This window comes from Camelina sativa, chromosome 3 (assembly GCF_000633955.1).
Source record: "Camelina sativa cultivar DH55 chromosome 3, Cs, whole genome shotgun sequence".
Classification (NCBI taxonomy): domain Eukaryota; kingdom Viridiplantae; phylum Streptophyta; class Magnoliopsida; order Brassicales; family Brassicaceae; genus Camelina; species Camelina sativa.
The window spans coordinates 26,982,577-27,008,323 of NC_025687.1; the positions used below are offsets into that span (position 1 = coordinate 26,982,577).

General features: G+C 37.3%; 2 protein-coding genes across 2 annotated transcripts; both read left to right on the forward strand.

The window, feature by feature from the left end:
* LOC104778275 (ABC transporter G family member 24-like) lies at positions 11,751-17,908 on the forward strand. Its single transcript, XM_010502683.2, has 14 exons — positions 11,751-11,949; positions 12,138-12,392; positions 12,588-12,664; positions 12,871-13,149; positions 13,263-13,326; positions 13,429-13,581; positions 14,561-14,595; positions 14,703-14,776; positions 14,871-16,027; positions 16,116-16,586; positions 16,676-16,827; positions 16,931-17,220; positions 17,302-17,438; positions 17,532-17,908. The coding sequence occupies exons 1-14, from the start codon at positions 11,894-11,896 to the stop codon at positions 17,686-17,688; spliced, it is 3,357 nt and encodes a 1,118-aa protein (XP_010500985.1). The 5' UTR covers positions 11,751-11,893; the 3' UTR covers positions 17,689-17,908.
* Positions 18,943-24,702, forward strand: LOC104778276 (ABC transporter G family member 24-like). The gene is made up of 14 exons (XM_010502684.2): positions 18,943-19,135; positions 19,650-19,907; positions 20,241-20,317; positions 20,489-20,761; positions 20,866-20,929; positions 21,022-21,168; positions 21,318-21,352; positions 21,450-21,523; positions 21,603-22,774; positions 22,861-23,316; positions 23,405-23,553; positions 23,673-23,962; positions 24,038-24,171; positions 24,250-24,702. Exons 1-14 carry the CDS (start codon positions 19,107-19,109, stop codon positions 24,404-24,406), a joined length of 3,315 nt encoding a protein of 1,104 aa, XP_010500986.1. The 5' UTR covers positions 18,943-19,106; the 3' UTR covers positions 24,407-24,702.

Genomic DNA, 25,747 nt, shown 5'->3' on the forward strand with positions numbered 1-25,747 from the left:
ACCAATTCGTAGGCCACAAGTATGTTATCGGTGATCAATCTTTCCGGGACAAAAGCTGACTGAGTATCCGAAACAATCGAGTTTAGAAAAGGTTGAACTCTTTTCACCAGGATCTTTGCAATTACCTTATATAACACCGAACAGAGGCTGATTGGACGGAGATTTACCATCTATGTGGGGTGGTGAGTCTTTGGAATTAGGCAAAGGTGTGTGTAGTTCCACTCAGTTGGCATCAGTCCATCATGGAAAAATTGTTTTACTTCCAAAATGACATTTGCCCCCACAATTGCCCAATACTGTTGGAAAAACAATGCTGACATGCCATCTGGTCCAGGAGCTTTTGATGGATTTATTGAAAACATAGCTTTTGTTATCTCTTCTGCACTAACTTCCTCAATCATTGCCTTATTCATTTGATCTGTGACTCTTGGAGTGAGTCCATTAAACCAATCAGAAAAACTAGTTGGGTTTGAGGAAGTGAATAACCCTTGGAAATATGCTGATGCTACTTCGCCCTTTGCCGCCTCAGAAAACTGAAAGTTCCCATTAATGTCTTTTAGCTTTTCAATCCTCTTCCTTTGTCTGTTCCCCTTGACTGAAGCATGAAAAAACTTCGAGTTTCGGTTTCCTCTTCTTAACCATTGTTGTCGACTTCTTTGTTACCAATATTTCTCTTCCTCTCGATAGGCTTTTGCCAATTCCTTTTTTAACACATACACCTTGTGCCATGTTGGCCAATTCATCGACTGTTCTTTATCTAAAGCTTCCTCTAGTAACTGTGTATTTTCCTTATAGTTGGTCGCATTTCTTTTTTTTCCAGGAACTTAAGGCTTTACGACAGTTTCTCAGTCAACCTACTACAGAAAAGCTGACATTACTTGCTCTATGCTTCCAAGCTCTGGCTATCGCCACTTTCACATCTTCTTTATGCAAAAATATTTTGTCGAACCGAAACTGACCTCTATAAGAGTCTTGGGATGTCATTAGCTTTACCAGAACCAGTCTGTGGTCTGAACTTCTCATATCCAAAAAAATTTGGTTTGAGGCTGGAAATTTATTATACCACTCTTCATTTCCATAGGCTCTGTCCAGCCTACACTGAATCCAGTGTTCACCCCTTCTTCCTGCTCATGAGAAATTATTTCCAGTACTTGGCAATTCTATCATTCCACAGACTCTTAACATCTCAGCGAAGTCTTTTGATGCATTTTCACTTCTTCTAGGCCCACCTATCTTTTCACCGTTGTGAAATATCTCGTTAAAATCACCAAGCATAATCCATATGTCCTTTCTACCTATTCCGATCCTAGTGATTCTTTCCTACAATACTGATCTTTTGCTTATATTCGGGTCTCCATACACGCATGAGATAAAGAAATTGGAAACACCGAATTGAACTTGAGCATCCAAAAGATTTTTATCCACAAAATTAATATCTATATTCACACTACTTTTCCAAAAAAAGGCTAAATCACCACTCATACCGGTAGGGTCCACTGTATACACTCCTTCGTACCCCAACCAGACTTGTAAATCAACTAGTACATCCCTCCTATACATGGTCTCCATTAGGAACAACACTTTCGGGAATTGTTTTTTACGCAATTCCTTTAGGCGGGGAATTGTCAAGTCTTGAGGCCGCCCCAATCCTTGACAATTCCAGCTCATAACACTCACTGGATATTAGGCAAACCCCCCTTTGGGTTCACCTCTTGAGAATTAAGTTTTGCCATCTTTGCGGTGCTTGTGTCCTCATCATCTGCTTTTCTTTTCTCCACACTTCCTGTTTCTGACCGCACCTTTTGTTCCACAGGCATCTTCCCTTCTTTTTGAGTAAGCACTATTGGCTTTCTATTGCTTTTTGTTAGTCGATTCCTTGGTTTGTTTTTTGCCCTATTCAGAACAATCCCGGAGGATCCAACCTCGAAAGGTTTAGATCCATAAAACGTTGCATTGTTCTGAAACAGTTGGGATAATGTTAAGAATTCACCCGATCCAACTAAAGAGGAAGTGGTCCCTTGCTCTGTCATCCATCTTTTCGATGAGCCTTCTCCCCGATACTCTCCCAGCTTTGTATCTTTTAGCTCCATTTATTCACCTCTCAAAGCTGGTATTGGTTTATCATAAGAAAACACCACTCCTTTATTTTTGTTTACATCATGATGGAATATAGGAGCCGGCTCCAATCTGAGAATAGATTTTGCTGCTATAGGGTCCTTTTCCACTTCTCCTACAGACGCTTTAACTTTATCAGCTCTAAGTAATCTCTCATCTTGAGAAGCCACTCGCATATATTGTCTCATTCCTTCTAGAACTGTTGGTGCAATCCTAGGTCTACCGCTTGAGTGGTCATTTCCCACTTGATCTTCATTTAGGATTCCATAAAGCGGGTCTGATTCCTTCAAGATCTGGACATGTTTTGTACTGATCACTACTTTCCCTGATCTTTTTGCTTCCTGCTTCCTGCTTCTCTGTTTTCTTCTTGATTGTCAGAGGGCAATTATCCACATCATGTGTCATCCTTTGGCATTCAAAACACCTCTTCAGTACTCTTTCATATTCAAAGTAAACATTTGGCGTTCCTCCATTTGGTAAGTTTACTAACTTTGATCGTCGAAGGGGTCTAGAGACATCAAATATTACTTTAACCCTAACATATTCTTCCAGTTGGGGCTTCTCAGTGTCAAAAGCCACCTCAACTACTTGCCCAATAACTTCTCCGAGCGTTGTGATTGCTTTCTTTATGTAGTAGTTGATAGGTAAGTTCCAGATCTGAACCCACATGGGAGTGAATTGCAAATAGTTATCGGGTGGTGTTTCATACCATCTATCAACTACCACAGACCATTCATTGAACGTATGGATTCCCTTCTGCAACACATCTTCTAAATCATGTTCAGAATTGAAAAAGAACTGGAATTTCTCCTTTGAAAGTGCCACTCCTCTTGTTCTTCCTTCTTTTTTCCATTTGCGGGGCATGTCACGGATTAAGTTCTTCAACGGCTAACATTTTGGATTAAGGAGTCTTCCCACTAAGCTTAAAGCGTTTGCTTTGACCGATGAGAATTCGGGTAAATCGGGCATGTCGAAAGGCACATCTTCTTCTTCCAGCGACATAGCCATCAAAGCTCTATCCATTGCTGAAGACATCACTTCTTGCTAGTAATTCCTCCTTTCGAACTTTAAATCTTTGGTTCCTTTTGGTTGAACACTGATGAAATCAAACAAAGCGGCTGTAAACAGGGTAAAACCAACTGAAGGGAAAGTGTTTTTTTCCAGTCTAAGCTCTACTCCGACCTAATCAAAGACACTAGTTCAGAGAGAGAGTCTTAAGTCCAAACAAGGGAATTTTCGTTGTAGATATATAAAGATCTTGTATGTCAGCATAAGAATTTTTTTTTTTGGCACAACTGTAATTATATTAATGGAATAGTTATGGGTTACAATAAGACTTGAGGAAAGTCATCTCTTGTACAAAGACCAAAAAGACTAATAGTTAGTAACTAACCCATCTGAGACACTTCCCGGATCACCAGAGGTCTTTACAAAAAAAGGTTCTATCAAGGAGCACTACTACAAAAAGGACAGTTCACAAAGAGGATCCAACTCTCTCATCATTGAAAAGACCTGTTAACCAAAAGGGAAAACATGCCGCCACATACGAGTGAAGCCTACTATCTTCGGACACACTACGCGCAATGAGAAAAGCTCCTCTATTAGAAGTCCCTGATTCACAAACAAATTTCCATTCATTTATCCCAAACAAGACCGATAATATCTGAGAAGAATGAAAACCAAAAGATGGCCACGCCTTTGGCCTATTAACCGCACCAACCAAGACAGTATCCTCCAAAGCAAAGACAATCTTGCCCAATTTGTGACTGACCATACTTTCGATGGCCCACACCACACAAATTAGATTCGCCTCTTGTTTAGACTTTATATTGGAGAAGGCTCTTCTACTGTGCATCACAACAACACCATTAACATCTCTCACCACCCAAGAAGCCCCAACCAATTCCTTCTTTTTTGACCAAGAGGTATCAATGTTACACTTCAACCAATTTTGCGTAGGGTGATTCCACTGATCCTGAACCACCGATTGATCTTCGTGTCTCTGAAAACCAGTAGAATTGGATAGGACATTTTGGTGTGGTTGTTCAACCATTTGAGCTGAGAACCACAAGTCGACATCCTCTTTAATCTTCACGGATGTCTCCATCGGCGAGAAAGATTTTCCATCAAAGACCAAGTTGTTCCTGTTTTTCCAGATTCTCCACAAGATCCATGTAAAACTTTTTCTGATCTCAGAGGGCCAAAGCTGGTTTGTCTCTATTACTTAACAAATGATGCATATGTGCGAAAACCGATTCCTCCTCTGGAGCTGGCGACGGATAGTTAGAGAGTGCCCAAATCTGTGTAGACAAAGGACAAAAGAACAAAACATGGTAAATAGATTCACCATCCGTTCCACAAACTTGGCATCTTCCATCTACTCTAACACCCCTTCGAGATAACAAATCTCCAACCGGCAAAGCTCTACTCATAATTTCCAAAGAAAAACTTTAATCTTCGGTTCAGTCTGCAATCTCCAAATTTGCTCTTTCAAGGTATTTAACGAAGGCAAAGCTGTTGCCTCTCGAATTAAGTTCTCCTTTTCCATCTGAGTAGCCAACCACTAACCGGACTTCATAGAGTAATCCCCATACTTGTTATGTTTCCGAACCAGGAAATTCTCCTTTGACACCACAGGTCTTGTTTCTTTGATTTTGATGATGTCAGCTGGAAAAAACAAGTCTTCTAACTTCTCCATATCACAATCCCTTCTCTCAAAATCAATGATGTCGCTTACCTTTAGGGTGATATCAATGGAGATATTTTTTATAAAAGGAGCCCTCAAACCTCCATCATCTAACCACTAGTCGCACCAAACACTCAAAGATGCTCCATTTCCCACTCTTTTAACAGCCCCCTTACTGATTAGATCTCTCCCATGCATTATACTTCTCCATCCAAAGGACGGTCTGGTACCAACCCCTGCTTCCATAAACTGCCCCGAAGGAAAATATCTACTTTTTATGAGCCTTGAAAAGAGACAATCGGTTTCTTGGATAATTCTCCATACTTGCTTAGCCAAAAGCACTTGATTGAATAAACCAATGTCCTTGAATCCCATGCCACCTTGATGTTTTGACAGACATAGACTTTCCCAACTTCTCCAATGAATCTTCCTTGCATGTTTAGATGAATTCCACCATAAATCTGCTAGAGCACTTGTCAAGTTTGCACATAATTTCTTTGGTAATTTAAAACAAGACATAGCAAAGACTGACATTGCCATTGCCACAGTCTTCAACATAATCTCTTTTCCTCCCTGAGAAAGAGATCTGGAGTACCATCCTGATAACTTATTATCCACTCTATCTTTGAGATAGCTTAACATCTGAACTTTGGAACCACTAAAGCATTATGGTAAGCCTAAATAGTTCCCCACTCCTCCTTGATTCACAATACCAAGGCAAACCTGAATCTCCAATTTGATTACTTCCGGAACTCTCTTCCCAAAGGTGATGGAGGACTTGTTCACATTTATGACCTTACCAGATGCAGAACCATACTTCGCTAGAAAATTATGCAAAACACTAGCTTCTTCACGGTTTGCTTTGCACAGGAATATGCTATCATCAGCAAAGAAAAGATGATAAATAACCGGTCCATTTTGAGAGAATTGGAAACCTGAAATTTTCTGGTCCTGTTGAGCTTGATTTAACAAGTGTGTGAGCCCCTCCGTACATAGCACAAAAAGAAATGGAGAAAGTGGGTCTCCTTGTCTTAAACCCCTCTCTGGTATAATCATTCCATAAGCCTTGCCATTGATAAAAGGAGAGAAAGTGTCATTGGAGACACACTTCATTATCCAAGATATCCATGTTTCGTGGAATCCCAACACTGAAAGGAAAGAGCGTAGATAACTCCACTCCACCTTGTCGTATGCCTTTGACATATTCGATTTCATAGCCATAAACTCAGACCTGAAAGGCTCCTTGGTATTCAAAGAGTGAATCAATTCATGCGCAATCATGATGTTGTCTGTTATCATTTGATCGGTGACAAAAGCAAATTGTGTTTCAGAAACAATCTGAGGCAACAGAGGCTTCAATATGTCAACTAAAACTTTAGATATTACCTTGTACATGATGGAGCATACGCTTATGGGTCTGAGATCCGACATTAAAGAAGGGTGGGGAATCTTAGGGATTAGGCACAAATGGGTATAATTCCATTCTTGCGGCATAACTCCATTAGAGAAAAAGTTCTGAACCTCTTCTATCAACTGATCTCCTACAATGCTCCAATACTGCTGGAAAAACAGTGCTGACATACCCTCTGCTCCTGGTGCACTGGTTGGATCAATTGAGAAGACAGCATCTTTGATTTCTGAAGGAGTCACCAAACTTATTAGTTTGTTGTTCATTTGCCTTGAGACTCTTGTTTCAAATCCTTGAAACATATCTCCAAAGGGAGTCGGGTTGGAGGACTTAAAGAGGTTTTGAAAATAAGCCGAAGCTACCTCCCCTTTTGCTCCTTCTGAAAACTGATCATTGCCATTGATATCCACCAGCTTCTCAATTGTATTCCTTGATCTAGACTCCTTCACCAAAGCATGAAAAAATTTTGAGTTACGATCCCCCCATTTCTTCCATTTTTTCTGACATTTCTGTTTCCAGAATATTTTTTCTTCTCTATAAGCCTGAGCCAATTCTTTTTTCAGGGAAACCACTAGATAAAAGGTAGGGGAGAGCATCGACTGTTGTAAGTCCAGATCTATCTCAATCTTCCTACTTTTATCTTTAGAGTTTACCGCATTGACTCTCTTCCATAAGCTTAAGGTCCTTTTGCACCCTCGTACTCTTGAAGCTAAAGGGACGTTCAAATCAGCCACAATAGGACCCCAAGCTTGGGCAATAGTCTCTTCCACTCTAGGTTTATTCAGAAACCTACTATCAAATCTGAAATTGCCCACATAGGAGTCTTGGGATTCGATTAACTTGACCAAAATAGGTCTATGATCGAATCCTCTCATCTCTAAGAAATAATCACTTGAAGCCAGATAAGAATTAAACCACGCTTGATTTCCGAAAGCTCTATCCAGTCTACTCTGGATCCACAAGTCATATCTTCTCCCTGCCCAAGTGAATCTATTTCCATTACTAGACAGCTCATCCATTCCACAAGCTCTCAACATGTCACTGAAAGGTCTGAAAACAGATTCACATCTTCTTGGCCCTCCTATCTTCTCACCATTATTGCAGATATCATTGAAAAAACCTAGCATAATCCAATCTTCTTTTCTAGCACTACCAAATCTACTCATGTGTTCCCCCACCAACTGTCTTTTCTTAAAATCCGGATCATCCTAAATGCATGAGACAAAAAAGGTAGCAACTCCAAACTGAACTTGCATATCTATCAAGTTCTTATTCGCATAATGGAAATCCACCTTTAAACTATTCTTCCAAAAAATAGCTAAGCCTCCGCACCTCCCTACAGATTGGATAGTAAAAACACGATCATAACAGAAAACCTCTTGTAAATCTACTAATATATCTCTATTGTGCATCGTTTCCATCAAGAAAAAGATCTCAGAGAAGAAGGTTTTACTCAACTCCTTGAGACGAGGAAAAGCCAGGGCTTGATACCGTCCCAAGCCCTGGCAATTTCAGCTCAAAATACTCATTGATCATGGGGCAATCCCTCCCCTGGGATCGCTGATGTGTGTAGAATTTTACTCCAAATCTTTTACCTAAAAAGACTACACAACGACTAAAAGTTCAAAGTTAATCAGTGTAGTATTTTAGGATCGATCCCACAAAGAGTAATAGCAAACACAAATTGAATTAAAAGAGAAGAAACTATGGCTAAGACTAAATAAGAGATTAGAGTTTTGGTTTTCCTAATAACTATTGCAAATAAATAAAAACGGTTTAAAACTATAAGACTAAGGCGTTGGGCGTTCTGGGAGTCATCTCAGGGTTTTCATGGTTCTAAGCAATATTAAGTGTAAGATCTAACAAGTAAATACTAATTTTCGGTCTAGGTTCTCAACTACGAAACACTTATGAACTAACAAGCTATTCTCATAGAATGAAAGTCTAAAGTCTTCACACTCTGTTACTCAACTTTCGCAGGCAACGACGCATGTCAACCAGCTAGTTAAACAAGTTCGATACATTCACCAAACTTTGTAACTCAACTTACGCAGGTACGAGCAAGGTTTCGGTATAACACTAGTTCAGAGAAGTAGGATAACGCCGTTAGCGCTCCCGTTCTCTAGATCCGTACTTGGTGATCAATCCAAGCATAAGCATTAAGATAAAGATGTCCCAAAAGAGCTCTATAAAAAAACCAAAAATAAGATCTAACAACCTAATTGAAGCGAACCATGAATTCCCCTTGAATCACCCCATAAAACCCAACAAAGTAAACTACTCGCTCATGATGCAAAGAAACGACATTGATATTATTAAGAATAGCATCAAAAACGAATCAAATAAAAAAAAGGGTTCAAAGGAAACTTCTCTATTTGTCACAAAATTAACTTGATCCCAAAAGCAATGTAAGTATGAAAGAAATAAGGAAGAGTAGAGATTTGGTGTCTTCGACGATGGCTTCTAAGAGGAGGTGAGAGAGGACGAGCTTCGACGGCGGTAGAGGAGTCTCTGGTCGTCTCTAGGTTGGCTGCTGTGGCGTGGATGAAGAATTTAGAGGCACAAAGGAAGCACACCCCAAAACCCTAGGTCTTAAGAGTATTTATAGGGTTTTGTTTAGGGTTAGGTTTTGTAAGAGTAGAAACATCTTCTCTTCTTAAGTGCAGGACAAGGGACGGCGTGAGAGGCTTCTGGACCGTGGATGAGGCTTGGACTGGGTCATGATGATGGTCGCTGGTCAGGCCTTGAATAAAAGCCCATCGGCTGGTTGCTTCTCTTCACGTCGGTTTATAACACGTCTTGGTAAATCGGACATAACTTCCGGATGAATGAATGGATTGATTGGATTTCACATCGAGGAGAAATATGACTTTTCCAGCTTTCCATAGACACCAAGAATGATATATTTTGAGTTCTGGAAGCTCTTCAAAAGTGGCCCATACTGTAAAGCTCTTGTCTTTTGATCCTTTTTGCTATAAAACCTGTAAAAGCTTCTTGAAACCTAAAATACTTTATAATAGACATTAAAGCATTGAAATCATATCAAACTCTTCCTAAATGCATACTAAAACTATAGCTAAAATGGGTAAAATAATGATGTTATCAATCGCCTTTCTAGGGTTAAGCTTGATGGATTTTGCAGTGCTTAAGCCCTCCTCTACTGCTTTCCTCTTGTCTATGACCCCTTTTTCTAGCCCCAAACGTAGATCCTGATCTTTCCCCAGGATATTTGGTAGTTTCGGCTTTGGCTTCCTAGAAGACTTTTGTGGTCTACGTCTAAATTTAACCTTTTTGGGAATAGTGCCGGAAGGACCAGTCTCAAAAGAACCAGTACTATAAACTGTTGCACCTTCCTGGAATGGTTGGGACAAAGCTAGGAGCTGTCCTGGATTCTCCGGAGTAAAACCTTTTGATCGGTTAGCCCTCACATCCGAGTTAGACCAATTCATATGGGAGCTAGACGAAGGACATTGCCCCACTAGCAGAGATTTCTTGGAAATAGCAGCAACTTTTGACCCTGCTGATTCACCCAAGTCAAAGCTAAAGACCAAGCCTTTCTCCGTATTAACATCGTGATGAATAATAGGAGGAGGTTCGAGTCTAAGAACCGTTTTTCTAGCTATTGGATCCTTCTCGACATCTCCAACTGATTTCCTCACCCTATCAACTTTAACGTGGATGTCTTCTGTTGTATTTGCACGCAAATATTGTCTCATACCTTCGAGCACCTCCTCAGCAATTTTAGTTCTCCGAGTCGCATGATCTATGCCCACTTGGTCCTCCCTCAAAACACCAAACAAAGGGTCAGACTCTTTCAAAACCAAAGATTTTGCAGGCTTCAGAACTCCCTTCCCAGCTTTTCTCGCTGAAACTTCAGGTTCTCTTTTCTTCACTAGAATTGGGCACACATCCACTTCGTGAGTAAGACGCTGACATTCATAGCATCTCTTCTGGATCTTTTCATACTGAAACCTGACCTCTATAGAACCCCCATTTGGAAGAGATAACACTTTGGTTCTGCGAAGAGGTCGTGATACATCAAAACGGACTTTAACCCATACATACCCATATAATTGTGGTGTTTCTGGATCGAAGGCCACCTCCAGAACCTCACCCAGTAACTCCCCTAAGGTTGTGATATCTTTTTCGTATAGTAGTTCACCGGGGGATTCCAAATCTGGACCCAGATCGGCATAGTTTGCAGGTAGTTAACCGGAGGATTCTCATACCATCTATCCACGACTATCGACCACTCGTTGTAAGTGTGGGTTCCTTTATCTAGAACTTCTTGTAGATCGTATTCTGACTTGAAGATGAACTGGAATCTCTCATTTGATAGAGCAACACATCTCATCCTTCCAGGTTTTTGCCACCTTCTTGGCATATCTCGAATGAGATTCTTCATCGACTGACAAGGAGGGTTCAAAGTTCTACCAATCAGACTTATAACATTTCTCTGAACTGACATGAATTCCGGTTGATCCGGCATCACAAAAGGAAGATCTTCTTCATCTTCTTCGATGGACATAGCTATGAGCGCCTTATCCATCGCTGACAACATGATTCCCACTTACAGATCCCGATATTTGAAAGGAAACTCCTAAGCAATCGCGAAATCCCCAGAAATTCCGAAAAACAAAGGAAGGACAACTGCAACAAACACTCAAATTCTTACTAATTTGAGCTAATAACCAGGTAAAGTGAGATTAAACAGTGGAATTCGGCTGATGGAAACGTGTTTTTCCAGTCTAAAGTTCTCTTCTAAACCTAGACGAATACTCTAGCTCAGAAAAAAGGTCTTATGCCCACAAAAGGGTTTCTTTCTTTTTTCTCTTCTCCAACGATTTTTTGCCTGTATCTCGCATAAGACATAGTGAGACATTCATAGACCATGTCTTGTTTATTTGTCACGATCTAATTGCTCAATTTACAAACAAAAATAATTAATTAAACTAAATAATAATATTATATTAAAATATTAATAAAATCAATATATTATCTCAATTTTGAAGGATTCAAGGATAGATATGCCCTAGTAAAAACAAATGAGAGTTTCATATCAAATTTGAAATTTTTTGGAACAAATTAAATATCAAAGCTGATTTTTTTTTGGTAGTGTATAGCTCATCACGTCACTGATATTGAAGTGGAAATGAAATTGCTTTGAACTTTCGGGTGGTTCAATTTGGCCACACAATTGAGTCACAATCTCCTTTCTTTGTCATCTTTCTCTTGTCTAACGGTTATTTTACGCACAAATCTTTGTCATCTTTCTCTTCATTAATTGTTATTTTACGTACGAACATCCTTTTTTTTTTTGTTTTTTTGTATGAAAACGTCATGTATCTACCGAAACTCACGTTATATAAATCTCCATCCAGCATCCGATTACTTTTCTTCTCATTTAGTTAACTGTAGATTTAACTAGGTATACATCATGTCCATGTCGTAAAGAATTATTCAACGCACCCTCGTCTTCGTCTTCGTCTTCCCTCTTGTCGAGGTCAACTATGTAGATTACTATTTTAACAAGCTTCCCCAATAATTTAGCAACTTCATTTTTCATGGATACTTCATCTCCCACGTCATGAACTTCAACGCCTCACAAGTCATATGATATACGTATCTTATATTTCTCTTTTAGTTTAAAAAGTTTCCCCAAGAATTTAGCAACTGTATTTCTCATGCATGGATTCTTCAGCTCCCAAGTCATGAGCTTCAATGCCTCACAAGTCACAATGTACGTTTTCTTTTTCTTCCATTGATCCTCGTTTTATAGTCTCTGGAGTTTAGACTAAAAATTGCGATGTTTAGCTGTTTTGTGATGTGATGTGATAAGACAAATAAAGATTCAACCTTTATGTTTTTGTTAGTTGTTGTTTTTGCATCTGATTTAGTCACTCTTTCTATTATGTGTTCTTCTTTAAGGCTTTTGAATCTCAAGATGAGTGTGAACCGTCGAAGTTGGCACAATCATGGATTTAATCTCAGAATGGTTATCTTAGTTCTGTGGTTGGTTTGTTATGTTGGGAATGGTCAAATTATTTGGAACAGCAGTGATTTCGAAGACAATCCAGCTCTTCTTCCCCTCGTTACAAAGATGGTTTATCGCAGGGTTTCTAATACTAGCGCTGCTCTTAGTCGTGATCTTGATAACAGAGCAAAGTTTTGCTTTAAAGACTTGTAAGTTTTCTTTCTCTTAAATTGTAATCTGGAACTTTCAATTCTTTGATCTTAGTATGGTTGATGCAGTTGATAGCTTCACTTGCTAATTAACTGTAGGTTCTATACGTGAAAATATACTCTTTGAGCTTACAAAAAGTCTTGTGAGATATTTTGATCAGGTTGTTTATCCTTTTGTTGAAATCACTATCTCAGGGATTCTGAATGGAACAGAGCTTTTAACTTCTCCACCAACTTGGATTTCTTAACTAAGTGCATTCAGAAAACCAAAGGTACCGACTTTTACTTAGCAGTTAGCACGACCGAAACAGATAATTATTTGCTACTTGGTTGTTGTAAAAAGATGGAAGATCGACGATTTGATGATTCTTGCTTGTTTCAGAACTCTCACGTTTCTTATGGTTCTTGGAGTAATTAATCTGATGACATAGATGAATGTCATATCTTGTTATGTGCTTACACTTTTGGTCTGGAACAGGTGATATTGTTGGGCGTATCTGTGGAGAAGCAGAGATGAAGTTCTATTTTAATGCTTTTTTCAATAAAGAAAATGACACGGAATATTGGCAGTGGCAGCCAAATGTAAATTGCAACTTGACTGCATGGGATTCTGGTTGTGAACCTGGATGGGGCTGTAGTCTTGATATAATCGAACAAGTCGACCTGCAAAACTCCCAAGATTTTCCTAAAAGAAAAAAAGACTGTATGACTTGCTGTGAAGGGTTTTTCTGCCCTCGTGGCCTCACTTGTATGATACGTAAGCAGTTCATAAAACGCCTTCATATGGTTTAATTTATAAGGTTTTCTCATCTATTTGGTCTAAACTAACACTGTTTCTGATTTTTTTTTTTTGTTCTGTTTTGAAAAAAGCTTGTCCCCTTGGTGCTCATTGTCCCTTAGCTACCCTTAATAAGACTACAAGCATATGCGAACCGTAAGTTTTTTTTTATTCCATCTTAGATACAAATACTAATATGATACATATATGTGATATTGTTGCGGGATAAGATAATAAGATGTTATGTCAAATCTGTAGGTATACTTATCAACTACCACCAAGTACAAGACTACCAAGCCACACTTGTGGAGGTGCGAATGTATGGGCCGATATCACTTCCAGCAGTGAAATATTCTGTCCTGCGGGATCGCATTGCCCAACCACCGATAAAATATTAGCTTGTGAAAAAGGGTATTCATTTCTTCGCCCCTTCAAAATTCATTCTATACTGACAAATTTTCCTCAACGTTGTCTTACTCTGTTATGCCAATGTTTATTTGCTCCCATTGTTCGTTTTTATTTAAAATTGTGCATCATCCAGATGGATAATCTGAATGCATTTTTTAAATTTAGGCAAAAAAAATAATATTCATTTGCATTAATCTAGTTGAATCGTTTAGATGAAGTTGGTTTAATCAAAAATAACAAATTACAGCTATGCCTTAATTATCCAAATGAATCATTTGTCTTCAAAAATGATAATTTTACAATTATTTTGCAAATTACAATATTTTGTCTACCAAAACTGTAAAATATGCTTCCGGCTAAAATTGAAAAATCATATTTTCCTACCAAAACCGCAAAATCATATTTTTCTGCTAAAACCAAAAAATATATTTACCCACCAAAACTCCAAATCACATTTTCAGTCAAAACAGCAAATCATAAAATTGAATTTTTCAGCAATAACTATTAAATTATGTTTTTTAAATGGTACTTGAAATATATTTATATTTCAGAAAAATGCAAATATGAATATTACTTTATGAATTTATGCGAGTAAAAATCAATTTGTAATTTTTAAACATTATTAAAACATGATTTGTTGTAAATATACTTTAGATTAAAGATTATTATACTTAAAATTAAAATTAACAACATAGTTAAATTAAAACATGAGCATTTTAGTCACTTTCTAGTTTCTAATTAAAATCACCTAGATGGAGATGTAACCAAACAAACAGATGTTCATTCATATGGCATCAAACCAACAAAAATGGAAATCAATTAACATATTTTTGATGTATCATTTAGATGGAACATGTGGATGGTTCATTTGGAAGTAAAACATTTAGATGGATAATTTGAATATAATAACAGATTAATGATTTAGCTGAGAATCAGAGTTTGTCTATATCTTAAGTGGTTATTCCTTTTTATGTTGATTTAGGCACTATTGCAGAAAGGGGTCAACATCTGAGAAACGTAAGTCATATCGAATATTCATGATCGCTTGTTGTCACTTACATAACCAATAATTAGTAATGTTTACTATCTCCATGCATCTCTTAAGTACGTCTTGGCTTCTGCAGCTTGCTTGAAGTTATCGTCCTGCAAACGCAACACAGGAAATCAGAACATACATGCATTTGGGATTATGTTTATCGTAAGTTTCTATTTCAGTTATTACTGGAATATCCAAGACTAGCTAATTGGTTTTCCACTACTAAAAGAGTGGCCTTCAATGTATGTTTGTGCAGGCTGCAGTGAGTACTATTCTACTCATTATCTACAATTGTTCCGATCACATCCTAAAGATCAGGGAAAAGAGGCAGGCGAAGTCAAGGGAAGCAGCCGTCAAGAAAGCGAGAGCTCATCAGAGATGGAAAGGTGCTAGAGAGGCTGCAAAAAAGCATGTACGTGAGATCGGTGCGCAAATAACTCGGACATTTCCAGGTAAAAAATCCGATCATGATGGTGATACCCACATGATGTTGGGTCCTGGGGACTCTGCTTCTGAGGTATATGAAGACATAGAAATGTCGAAACATTCGAGTTCCTCTGCTGCGCAAGCGCAGTCTAGTTCAGCCGTAAGTAATGAAAGAAGAGCAAGTCTTAACATAGAAGAAGAGAGCGTAAAAAGAAAGAATTTGGCTAAAGCAAAGCAAACACAGACCCAAATATTCAAGGCTGCATATGATCAGATCGAGAAGGAGAAAGCCATGGAGCAAGAGAATAAGAATCTTAACTTTTCAGGAATAGTTTCAATGGCTAGTAATACTGAGACGAGGAATAAAAGACCTCTCATGGAGCTTTCTTATAAAGATCTAACTCTTACCTTGAAGTCCAATGGTAAGCATGTGTTGAGATGTGTCACAGGAAGCATGAAACCAGGTCGGATCACAGCTGTGATGGGTCCATCAGGCGCAGGAAAGACAAGTCTGCTCTCTGCTTTGGCTGGTAAAGCTGTTGGTTGCAAACTGAGTGGTTCGATTCTTATAAACGGGAAGCAAGAATCAATCCATTCATATAAAAAAATTATTGGTTTTGTGCCACAAGATGACGTTGTTCATGGAAACTTGACGGTAGAAGAAAATATTTGGTTCCATGCTAAATGCAGATTACCTGCGGGTCTATCGAAAGCAGACAAAGTTCTTGTGGTTGAAAGAACCATCGACTCTTTGGGGCTACAAGCTGTGAGGAATTCTTTAGTTGGTACGGTGGAGAAGCGGGGAATCTCAGGAGGGCAGAGGAAACGAGTCAATGTGGGTTTAGAAATGGTAATGGAGCCTTCGATTTTATTCTTGGATGAGCCTACTTCTGGCTTGGATAGTGCCTCATCACAGCTTCTTCTTAGAGCACTTCGGCATGAAGCCTTCGAGGGAGTCAACATTTGCATGGTTGTTCACCAACCGAGGTATCTTGTAAAACAAGTTACACGTAGAGGAAATATCTTTATCATGTGCCATGAAGTTTTTTAATTCATGTTTCTTAATTTGTTGCAGTTACACTTTGTTCAAAACTTTCAATGATCTAGTACTTCTCGCGAAAGGTGGACTTACTGTTTACCATGGATCAGTCAACAATGTCGAAGAATACTTCTCCGGGTTGGGAATAAATGTTCCAGACCGTATCAACCCTCCTGACTATTACATCGACGTTCTTGAAGGCATAACAATTGGGAATTCTGGTGTTGATTACAAAGAGCTTCCTCAAAGGTGGATGCTTCACAAAGGATACTCGGTTCCGTTAGATATGCGGAACTACAGTGCTGATGGTCTTGAAACGAATCCAGTCATTGGTAGTAATTCACACGGTAATGCAGAACAAACATTTGCCAGAGAGCTGTGGGGAGATGTGAAGAGTAATTCCATGTTACGTAGTGATAAAATACAGCACAACTTCTTGAAGTCTAGAGATTTGTCCCACAGAATAACCCCTTCTATGTGGCTACAATACAAATATTTCCTTGGAAGGTTTGATCTTCTCAAATTTTCCACGACTTAGTTACGATTAACTGATTCTTGGATGTCCGAATAAAGCAGAGTTATGTTCTTGATTTCAGGGTAGCTAAGCAGCAAATGAGAGAAGCTAAGTTACAAGCCACAGACTATTTGATCTTGTTGCTTGCTGGAGCTTGTTTAGGATTACTTACTAAAGCAAGTGCTGATGAGAGCTTTGGATATCTTGGCTATACCTACACTATTATCGCAGTCTGTAAGTTGGATCATTACTGTTACTAATCAATTTCTGAAAAATTTCTTCATGTTCTTCTGAATCTTGTGTCTTTTTTTTGTTTTTCTTCTTCTTCATCTGTCAGCTCTTCTTTGCAAAATAGCAGCTCTAAGGTCATTCTCACTAGACAAGTTACATTACTGGAGAGAAAGTGCTTCGGGGATGAGTAGCTCGGCCTGCTTCCTTGCCAAAGATACAATAGACTTTTTCAATGTACTTGTCAAGCCCTTGGTCTATCTCTCTATGTTCTATTTCTTCACCAATCCAAGATCCACATTTTTGGATAACTATATTATTTTGGCCTGCCTCGTATATTGTGTGACCGGTATTGCATATGCCTTGGCTATCTTTCTCCAACCGAGCTCAGCACAGCTGGTGAGTTTCCTTTCGAAGAAGAAGAATCATACTCTCTTTACTTAATTCTAATCGACAAACTTATTGGGGATTTTCTTGCAGTTTTCTGTTCTTCTTCCAGTCGTTTTAACACTTGTTTCATCCCGACCGAAGGATGATAGTAAAGCTATTAGGATAATGGCTGACTTGAGCTATCCAAAGTGGGCTTTGCAGGCATTTGTGATAGTAAATGCTCGAAGGTACGAAAACATGTTGGAAAAGCAAAAAGCATAAAGAAGTTAATTACCTACCAAAAGCTTGGTTTGATTCCTACTGTATATATTGGGTTTCAGGTACTATGGAGTATGGATGATTACGCGGTGTGGTATGCTTTTGAAGTATGGCTACGACATTAACGAATGGAATCTATGTATAATGATACTGCTTCTCGTAGGTGTGGCCACTCGTGGAATTGCCTTTGTGGGGATGATCTTACTTAAAAAGAAGTGAAGAAAGACCGTTCCTTTGTTCGCAGGAATCTGAAGCTTCCGGACAGACAGAAAATATAAGGATTTGTTATGAAATTTATATGTATATCGTAGTTCCTTGTTCTATTAGAGTAAGAAACTTTGTACACATCTTTTGTGTCTGTGATGTTGGTTTTCAAACCCAAGAGAAAGTGTTGTCAAATCAGATTAGCTAGTAATCTATAAAGCTCTTTTAAAACTAATTAAGGCTTGTTCTTAGAATTTGGCATAATTGAATTAAAACATTACCAAAAACTACTTCTGGTTGAACAAGACTTGAAAGTTGAGTGAGTTTCTGATCATTTCCTTACTGCACAAATAGATATAAAACATTTGTTTCTTCTTTAACAATTTTTTCTTTTTTTCGTTATGTAAATATTTTTAGCGGGTAATAAATAAGCCTGAGTGGATGGAGAAGACGATATAGTAAAAACTAAAAACAAACAGAGAGAGTTTCATATCAAATTTGATTAATAACATCATAGTTGATTTGCTTAAGAAGATATGTTCTAGCTCTTCACCTCACATAGACATGTGGTTATAGACTCTTGATAAGTTTTAAAAAGTCATTTATTGTTTGTTCTTGATTGAGAGTTTTCGTTCATCCCTTGATGTTAATAAAATTTCAGTGTTTTTTTTTGTTATTTTCTGTCTTCTAAATTTGGACTCAGCAAAATTCATTAAAATCATGGGACCATTGATTGTAAGTTGTTGTAACACATGGACGAATCCGCAAGTATCCTAAATTTAATTCTTCATGATGACTAATATTCAAATTTTTTCTCTATTGTGTACTTTTTTTAGTCATGAAAATATTAATATTCTACAAAATTTAATATATAGAATAGTCAATTACAATTTATATACAAAAGTCAGGATTACAATTTTGAAATGACTTTTCTGCATACAACTTTTTTGATATTAGAACAAGAGAAATCTGCATTTTTTTTTGTACTAATAATTAAAAACAGAAATTTCATTTTCTTAGTCACTAAAATCAGTAATCAAACGCGTATATTATTAGGGGAAATTGCCACATTACAAATATTTCGTATCATTTTTACTTAGAGAAATTTTTGAATAAACATAGAAAGAATATATATATATATATATATATATATATATATATATATATNCTAAATCAATCGGTAAAAAAGGTTGATACTTTTATAGATTTAGAAACTGTAATTATAATTACTAGGTCTACATGTCCTTTCCTTGTCCTAATAATACAATCATTCAACGCACTCTCTTCTTCTTCCTTCTTCATTCTTCCTTCTTATTATAAGGTCAATGACAATGACGACAGATTAAAATCTGCATATCTCAGACTAATAGTTTAAAAAGCTTCCCTGAATATATAGCAACTTCAAGTTCCATGGATTCTTCAGCTTCCAAGTCATGAACTTTAATGCCTCACAAGTCACAATGTACGTTTTTTTTTCTCCCTTCCCTTCCGTTTATCTTGGTTTAACTCTTCTAGTCTGTAGAATCAAAGGAATAAAAATTAAAACTTGTGATGTTTTTGTGATGGTGTTCGAATGTGATCTGGAGACAAAGAAAGCAATTTTCAAGTTTCTGGGTTCTCGAATTAGATTGTTTTGGAGTTCGTTTCTGCTTAATTTGTTAAAAGAGCTGAGATGTGATGTGATAAGACTAATAAAGATTCAACCTTTATGTAGCTAAACCCAAAAATCAAGCTTAACAGATTGATTTTAAAAAATATTAAGATATGGGTCGTTTTTCACATTGTTTCAGTTACCATTTTAGTCTTTGCACCATCGTTTTCTCCAACTTCCTTCACGTTTCTTCCTTCTCCATTCACAAATCACTATGTCTCAAAACGTTTCATTTAACTTGATAAATCAAGCATGGCTTTTTATGTTTTTGTTAGTTGTTGTTTTTGCATCTGATTTAGTCAAATTCTATTATGTGTCTTTTAAGGCTTTTGAATCTCAAGATGAGTGTGAACCGGCGAAGTTGGCTTAAATATGGATCTAATCTCAGATTGGTGATCTTAGTTCTGTGGTTGCTTTGTTACATTAATGCTGGTAATGGTCAAACTATTGGGGACACCAGTGAGTTCGAAAATCCAGCTGTTCTTCCACTCGTTACACAGATGGTTTACAGCAGGCTTTCTAATAGCACAGCTGCTCTTAATCGTGAGCTCGGTACCAGAGCAAAGTTTTGCATCAAAGACCCGTCAGTTTTCTTTCTCTTAAACTGTAATCTGCACTATATTTGCTTTGCTTTGGTTTCTAATTTTTGTAGACTTGTATCACTAATGCAATCAAATGTCTCATTTTTCTGATTAAGATTTCACCTTAGTCTTTTATTTATTTACTAAGATATCAGCATTCCTAAAGAGGATGTGGAACTTTCAATTCTTTGATCTTAGTATAGTTTATGCATTGATAGCTTCACTTGCTAATTAACTCGTAGGTGCTGTAGGTGATATACTCTTTGAGCTTACAAAAAGTCTTGTGAGATATTTTGATCAGGTTGTTTATCCTTTTGTTGAAATCACTATCTCAGGGATGCTGATTGGAACAAAGCTTTTAACTTCTCCACCAACTTGGACTTCTTATCTTCTTGCATTCAGAAAACCAAAGGTACTGACTATTACTTAGAACGAACCAACACAGAAAATTAATCTGTTTAAAAAAGATGGAATGGTAGATCAACGATTTGATGATTTTATAGGAACACTGTTATGGTTCTTGGAGTTAATCTGATGATATAATTTTCATATCTTTTTATGTGTTTACATTTTCGGTGAACAGGTGACATTGGTAGGCGTATCTGTACAGCAGCAGAGATGAAGTTCTATTTTAATGCTTTTTTCAATAAGTCGAATAGCCAAGGCCACTTGCAACCAAATGTAAATTGCAACTTGACTTCATGGGTCTCTGGTTGTGAACCTGGATGGGGCTGTAGTGTTGAACCAACCGAACAAGTCGACCTACAAAACTCCAAAGATTTTCCTGAAAGAACAGAAAACTGTATGGCTTGCTGTGAAGGGTTTTTCTGCCCCCGTGGCCTCACCTGCATGATACGTAAGCAATTTATAAACGCCTTCATGGTTTATATAAGCTTTTCTCATCTATATGAAATGGTCTAACTAACACTGTTTCTGAATTTTTGTTCTGTTTTGAAAAAGCTTGTCCCCTTGGTGCTCATTGTCCCTTAGCTACCCTTAATAAGACTACAAGCTTATGTGAACCGTAAGTTTTTTATTCCATCTTTGATACAAATACTAGTATGATACATGTGATATTATTGCGGGATAAGATGAGATGTTATGTCAAATATGTAGGTATACTTATCAACTACCACCAGGACGACCAAACCACACTTGTGGAGGTGCGAATGTATGGGCCGATATCAGATCCAGCGGTGAAGTATTCTGTTCCGCGGGATCGTATTGTCCAACCACCACTCAAAAAGTACCTTGTGATAGTGGGTATTCATTTTTTCGTCCCTTCAAACTCCGTTCTATCCTGACAAATTGTCCTCAACATTGTGTTAAATCAAATGAATGATCCAGCTGAGAATCATATTTGTTTCAAACTTTTTTTGGTTTAACTGGTTATACTTTTGTTGTTGATTTAGGCACTACTGCAGAATGGGGTCTACATCTGAGAAACGTATGTCATCGAATATTCATGATTGCTTGTTGTCACAGAACTAAGTAATGTTTACTATTTTCATCTTTATCTATTAAGTACGTCTTGTCTTTTGCAGCTTGCTTTAAGTTAACGTCCTGCAATCCCAACACAGCAAATCAGAACATGCATGCATTTGGGGTTATGGTTATCGTAAGTTTTTTCACTTATCATTGAATCTGTAAAACTAAGGTTTTCCACTTAAAGAGTGGCCTTCAATTTGTTTGTGCAGGCTGGAGTGAGTACTATTCTACTCATTATCTACAATTGTTCCGATCAAATCCTAACGACGAGAGAAAAGAGGCAGGCGAAATCAAGAGAAGCAGCGGTGAAGAAAGCAAAAGCTAATCAGAGATGGAAAGCTGCTAGAGAGGCTACCAAAAAGCATGTCAGTGAGATCCGTGCACAAATAAATCGGACATTTTCAGGTAAAAAGTCCAATCATGATGGAGATACCCACATGATGTTGGGTCGTGGGGACTCTTCTGAGATAGATGAAGATATAGACATGTCAAAATATTCAAGTCCTGCGAGTTCCTCTGCTGCGCAATCTAGTTATGAGATTGAAGATGATGCAGCCGCTGTAAGTAATGAAAGAGCAAGGCTTGAAACAGAAGAAAAGAGAGTAAAAAGACAGAATTTGGCCAAAACTAAGAAAACACGGAGCCAAATCTTCAAGTATGCGTACGATCGGATTGAGAAGGAGAAAGCCATGGAGCAAGCAAATAAGAATCTTACGTTTTCAGGAATAGTTGCAATGGCTACTAATACTGAGACGAGAAAGAGGCCTCTCATGGAGTTATCTTTTAGAGATTTAACTCTTACCTTAAAGTCCAATGGTAAGCATGTGTTGAGATGTGTCACAGGAATCATGAAACCAGGTCGGATCACAGCTGTGATGGGCCCATCAGGAGCAGGAAAGACAAGTCTGCTATCTGCTTTGGCTGGGAAAGCTGTCGGATGCAAATTGAGTGGTTCGATTCTTATAAACGGGAAGCCCGAATCAATCCACTCATATAAAAAAATTATTGGTTTTGTGCCACAAGATGATGTTGTTCATGGAAACTTGACAGTAGAGGAAAATCTTTGGTTCCATGCTAAATGCAGATTACCTGCGGGTCTATCGAAAGCAGAAAAAGTTCTTGTGGTTGAAAGAATCATCGACTCTTTGGGGCTACAAGCTGTTAGGAATTCTATAGTTGGTACAGTAGAGAAGCGGGGAATCTCAGGAGGGCAGAGGAAACGAGTGAATGTGGGTTTAGAAATGGTAATGGAGCCTTCGGTTTTATTCTTGGATGAGCCTACTTCTGGCTTGGATAGTGCCTCATCACAGCTTCTTCTTAGAGCACTTCGGCATGAAGCCCTCGAGGGAGTCAATATTTGCATGGTTGTTCACCAACCAAGGTATCTTGAAAAATAATTTACACCCGTAGAGGTAATAGCTTCTTTATGTGCCATGGATTTTTTTAATTCATGTTTCTTTGTTGCAGTTATACTTTGTTCAAAACGTTCAATGATCTAGTACTTCTCGCGAAAGGTGGACTTATTGTTTACCATGGATCAGTCAACAATGTCGAAGAATACTTCTCGGGGTTGGGAATAAATGTTCCAGACCGTATCAACCCTCCTGACTACTACATTGACGTTCTGGAAGGCGTTGTGATATCAATTGGGAATTCTGGTGTTGGTTACAAAGAGCTTCCTCAAAGGTGGATGCTTCACAAAGGGTACTCGGTTCCATTAGATATGCGGAACAACAGTGCTGATGGTCTTGAAACGAATCCAGTCATTGGTAACCAAACATTTGCCACAGAGCTATGGGGTGATGTGTATTGTAATTTCAGGTTGCGTAGTGATAAAATACGCCATAACTTCTTAAAGTCTCGAGATTTGTCCCACAGAAGAACCCCTTCTATGTGGCTACAATACAAATATTTTCTTGGAAGGTTTTCTTCTTAAATCTTCCACGACTTATTTATGATCATTTGAATTCTTGGATGTTGGAATAAAACGGATTTATGTTCTTGATTTCAGGATAGCTAAGCAGCGAATGAGAGAAGCTCAATTACAAGCCACAGACTATTTGATATTGTTGCTTGCTGGAGCTTGTTTAGGATCACTTATTAAAGCAAGTGATGAGAGCTTTGGAGCTCCTGGCTATACCTACACTATTATAGCAGTCTGTAAGTTGGATTAAATCCTCTATTAACCTATCATAACTGTTATCAATCAATTTCTGAGAACTTGATTCATGTTCTTAACTTCTTATGAATCTTATCTTTTGCTTTTCTTCTTTTGTCAGCTCTTCTTTGCAAAATAGCAGCTTTAAGATCATTCTCACTAGACAAGTTACATTACTGGAGAGAAAGTGCCTCGGGGATGAGTAGCTCGGCCTGCTTCCTTGCCAAAGATACAATAGACTTTTTCAATATACTTGTCAAGCCATTGGTCTATCTCTCTATGTTCTATTTCTTCACGAATCCGAGATCAACATTTTTCGATAACTATATTGTTTTGGTCTGCCTCGTATATTGTGTGACCGGTATTGCATATGCGTTGGCTATCTTTCTCCAACCGAGCTCAGCCCAGCTGGTGAGTTTTATCTAAGTTTCCTTTTGAAGACGAATCATACTCTCTACGTATCTAATGACAGACTTGGTTTTGCAGTTTTCTGTTCTTCTTCCAGTCGTTTTAACACTTGTTGCAACCCAACCGAAGAATAGTGAAGCTATTAGGATCATGGCTGACTTGAGTTATCCAAAGTGGGCTTTGGAGGCATTTGTGATAGGAAATGCTCAAAGGTACGAAAACAAGTTGGAACAGAAGCACAAAGAAGTTACCTTTCAAAATCTTGGTTTGATTCATATATTGGATTTCAGGTACTATGGAGTATGGATGATTACACGATGTGGATCGCTTATGAAGAGTGGCTACGACATTAACGAGTGGAATTTATCCATAATGATATTGCTTCTCATAGGTGTGGCCACTCGTGGGATTGCCTTTGTGGGGATGATCATACTTCAAAAGAAGTGAAGAAAGATCGTTTCTTTATGGATTTAACTTCACTAAAAGTTCGCAGGAATCTGAAGCCTTCAGGTAGAAGAAGAAGAAGAGCTTTGTTGGCTGAATTTTACAAAGAATATAGATTTGTTGGGAAATTATTTATTTGTTCATCTTAGTTTCTTGTCTTATAAGTAGTAAGAAACTTTGTCCAGATCCTCTGTGACATCAATGTTGGTTTTCAAACCCAAGAGAAAGTGTTGCCAAATCCGATCATCTAATCTATATGGTCTTTTTGAAATCTTGGCTTGTTCTTAGATTTTGGCACAATGGAACTAAAACATTTCCAAAAACTTCTGGTTTAAGAAGACTTGAAGTTGAGTGAGTTTCTGATCTCTTTTAAATAAACTATTACTAAACAAATAGTAAGAAATATATATAGTAAAACCTCTATAAATTAATTCTCTATAAATTAATAAACACTATAAATTAATAATTTTGCTAGTCCCAAGTCGTAATAGTGTAAAAAATAATAAAATTCAATAACATAATAAGATAATTAATATTTTTTTTTGAAATCCCCATGTAAAATATGGTCCCAATAATATCATAAATTAATAATCATGTAAATTTACATATATATATACTAATATAGTAAAGTATGTTTCTCTTTAACCTCATATCTATAAAACAATTGTTATGTTATATCTTCAAACTATAATGATATAAAATAATTTATAACATTTCATAAAACAGCTAAAACTTTTTAAAGTTTTCAATTTTTAAATATGCATCATTTACATTTTGATAGTTTGATAAAATGTTAAAATACGATAATTGATATTCTTATTCATAAATTTGAATATTTATGTCATGTGTATAAGTGAGTTTGTCTATAATAATTGTAATTCATTGTCAATAATATTTTTTAATTATTTCAAATTCAATTCCAACACCATAACATTTACAACATCCAAAATTCTAATCTTATTTTGCAAAAATTGTCTCAATTCATAATTTTTAAAAACCAAACAATTAAAAATATGCATATAAATTAATAATTATTAATTTACACTATAAAATAATTATTATTAATTTATAGATAAATTAATAAAATGTCTTAGTCCCAATCCCAACATTATTAATTTATAGAGGTTTTACTGTAGAACATGTGTGTCTTCTAGAAAAGAATCACGATAAACTCACTAAAATAGTAAGACTTGAAGTTAGTGAGTTTCATATCATTTTCTTGATTGAAAAGGTTTCAGGCCTCGAATGGCTGCAGATTTTGAACCAGTTTTAGGTTTTTGATTTTGCAAAAACTAGTTAATTAGCCATTCATGATTCAAAAAAATAGATTTCCTAAAAATTAAG

What these genes read in the sequence shown, in the direction of transcription:
- LOC104778275 (XM_010502683.2), top strand. Translation starts at nt 11,894, where the DNA reads ATGCATGGATTCTTCAGCTCCCAAGTCATGAGCTTCAATGCCTCACAA. An exon ending in ATATTAGCTTGTGAAAAAGG is followed by an intron (nt 13,582 to 14,560) that starts GTATTCATTTCT and finishes ATGTTGATTTAG; the next exon opens with GCACTATTGCAGAAAGGGGT. An exon ending in AACCGAGCTCAGCACAGCTG is followed by an intron (nt 17,221 to 17,301) that starts GTGAGTTTCCTT and finishes ATTTTCTTGCAG; the next exon opens with TTTTCTGTTCTTCTTCCAGT.
- LOC104778276 (XM_010502684.2), top strand. Translation starts at nt 19,107, where the DNA reads ATGAACTTTAATGCCTCACAAGTCACAAT. An exon ending in TGGCCTCACCTGCATGATAC is followed by an intron (nt 20,762 to 20,865) that starts GTAAGCAATTTA and finishes GTTTTGAAAAAG; the next exon opens with CTTGTCCCCTTGGTGCTCAT. An exon ending in GGGGTCTACATCTGAGAAAC is followed by an intron (nt 21,353 to 21,449) that starts GTATGTCATCGA and finishes TGTCTTTTGCAG; the next exon opens with CTTGCTTTAAGTTAACGTCC.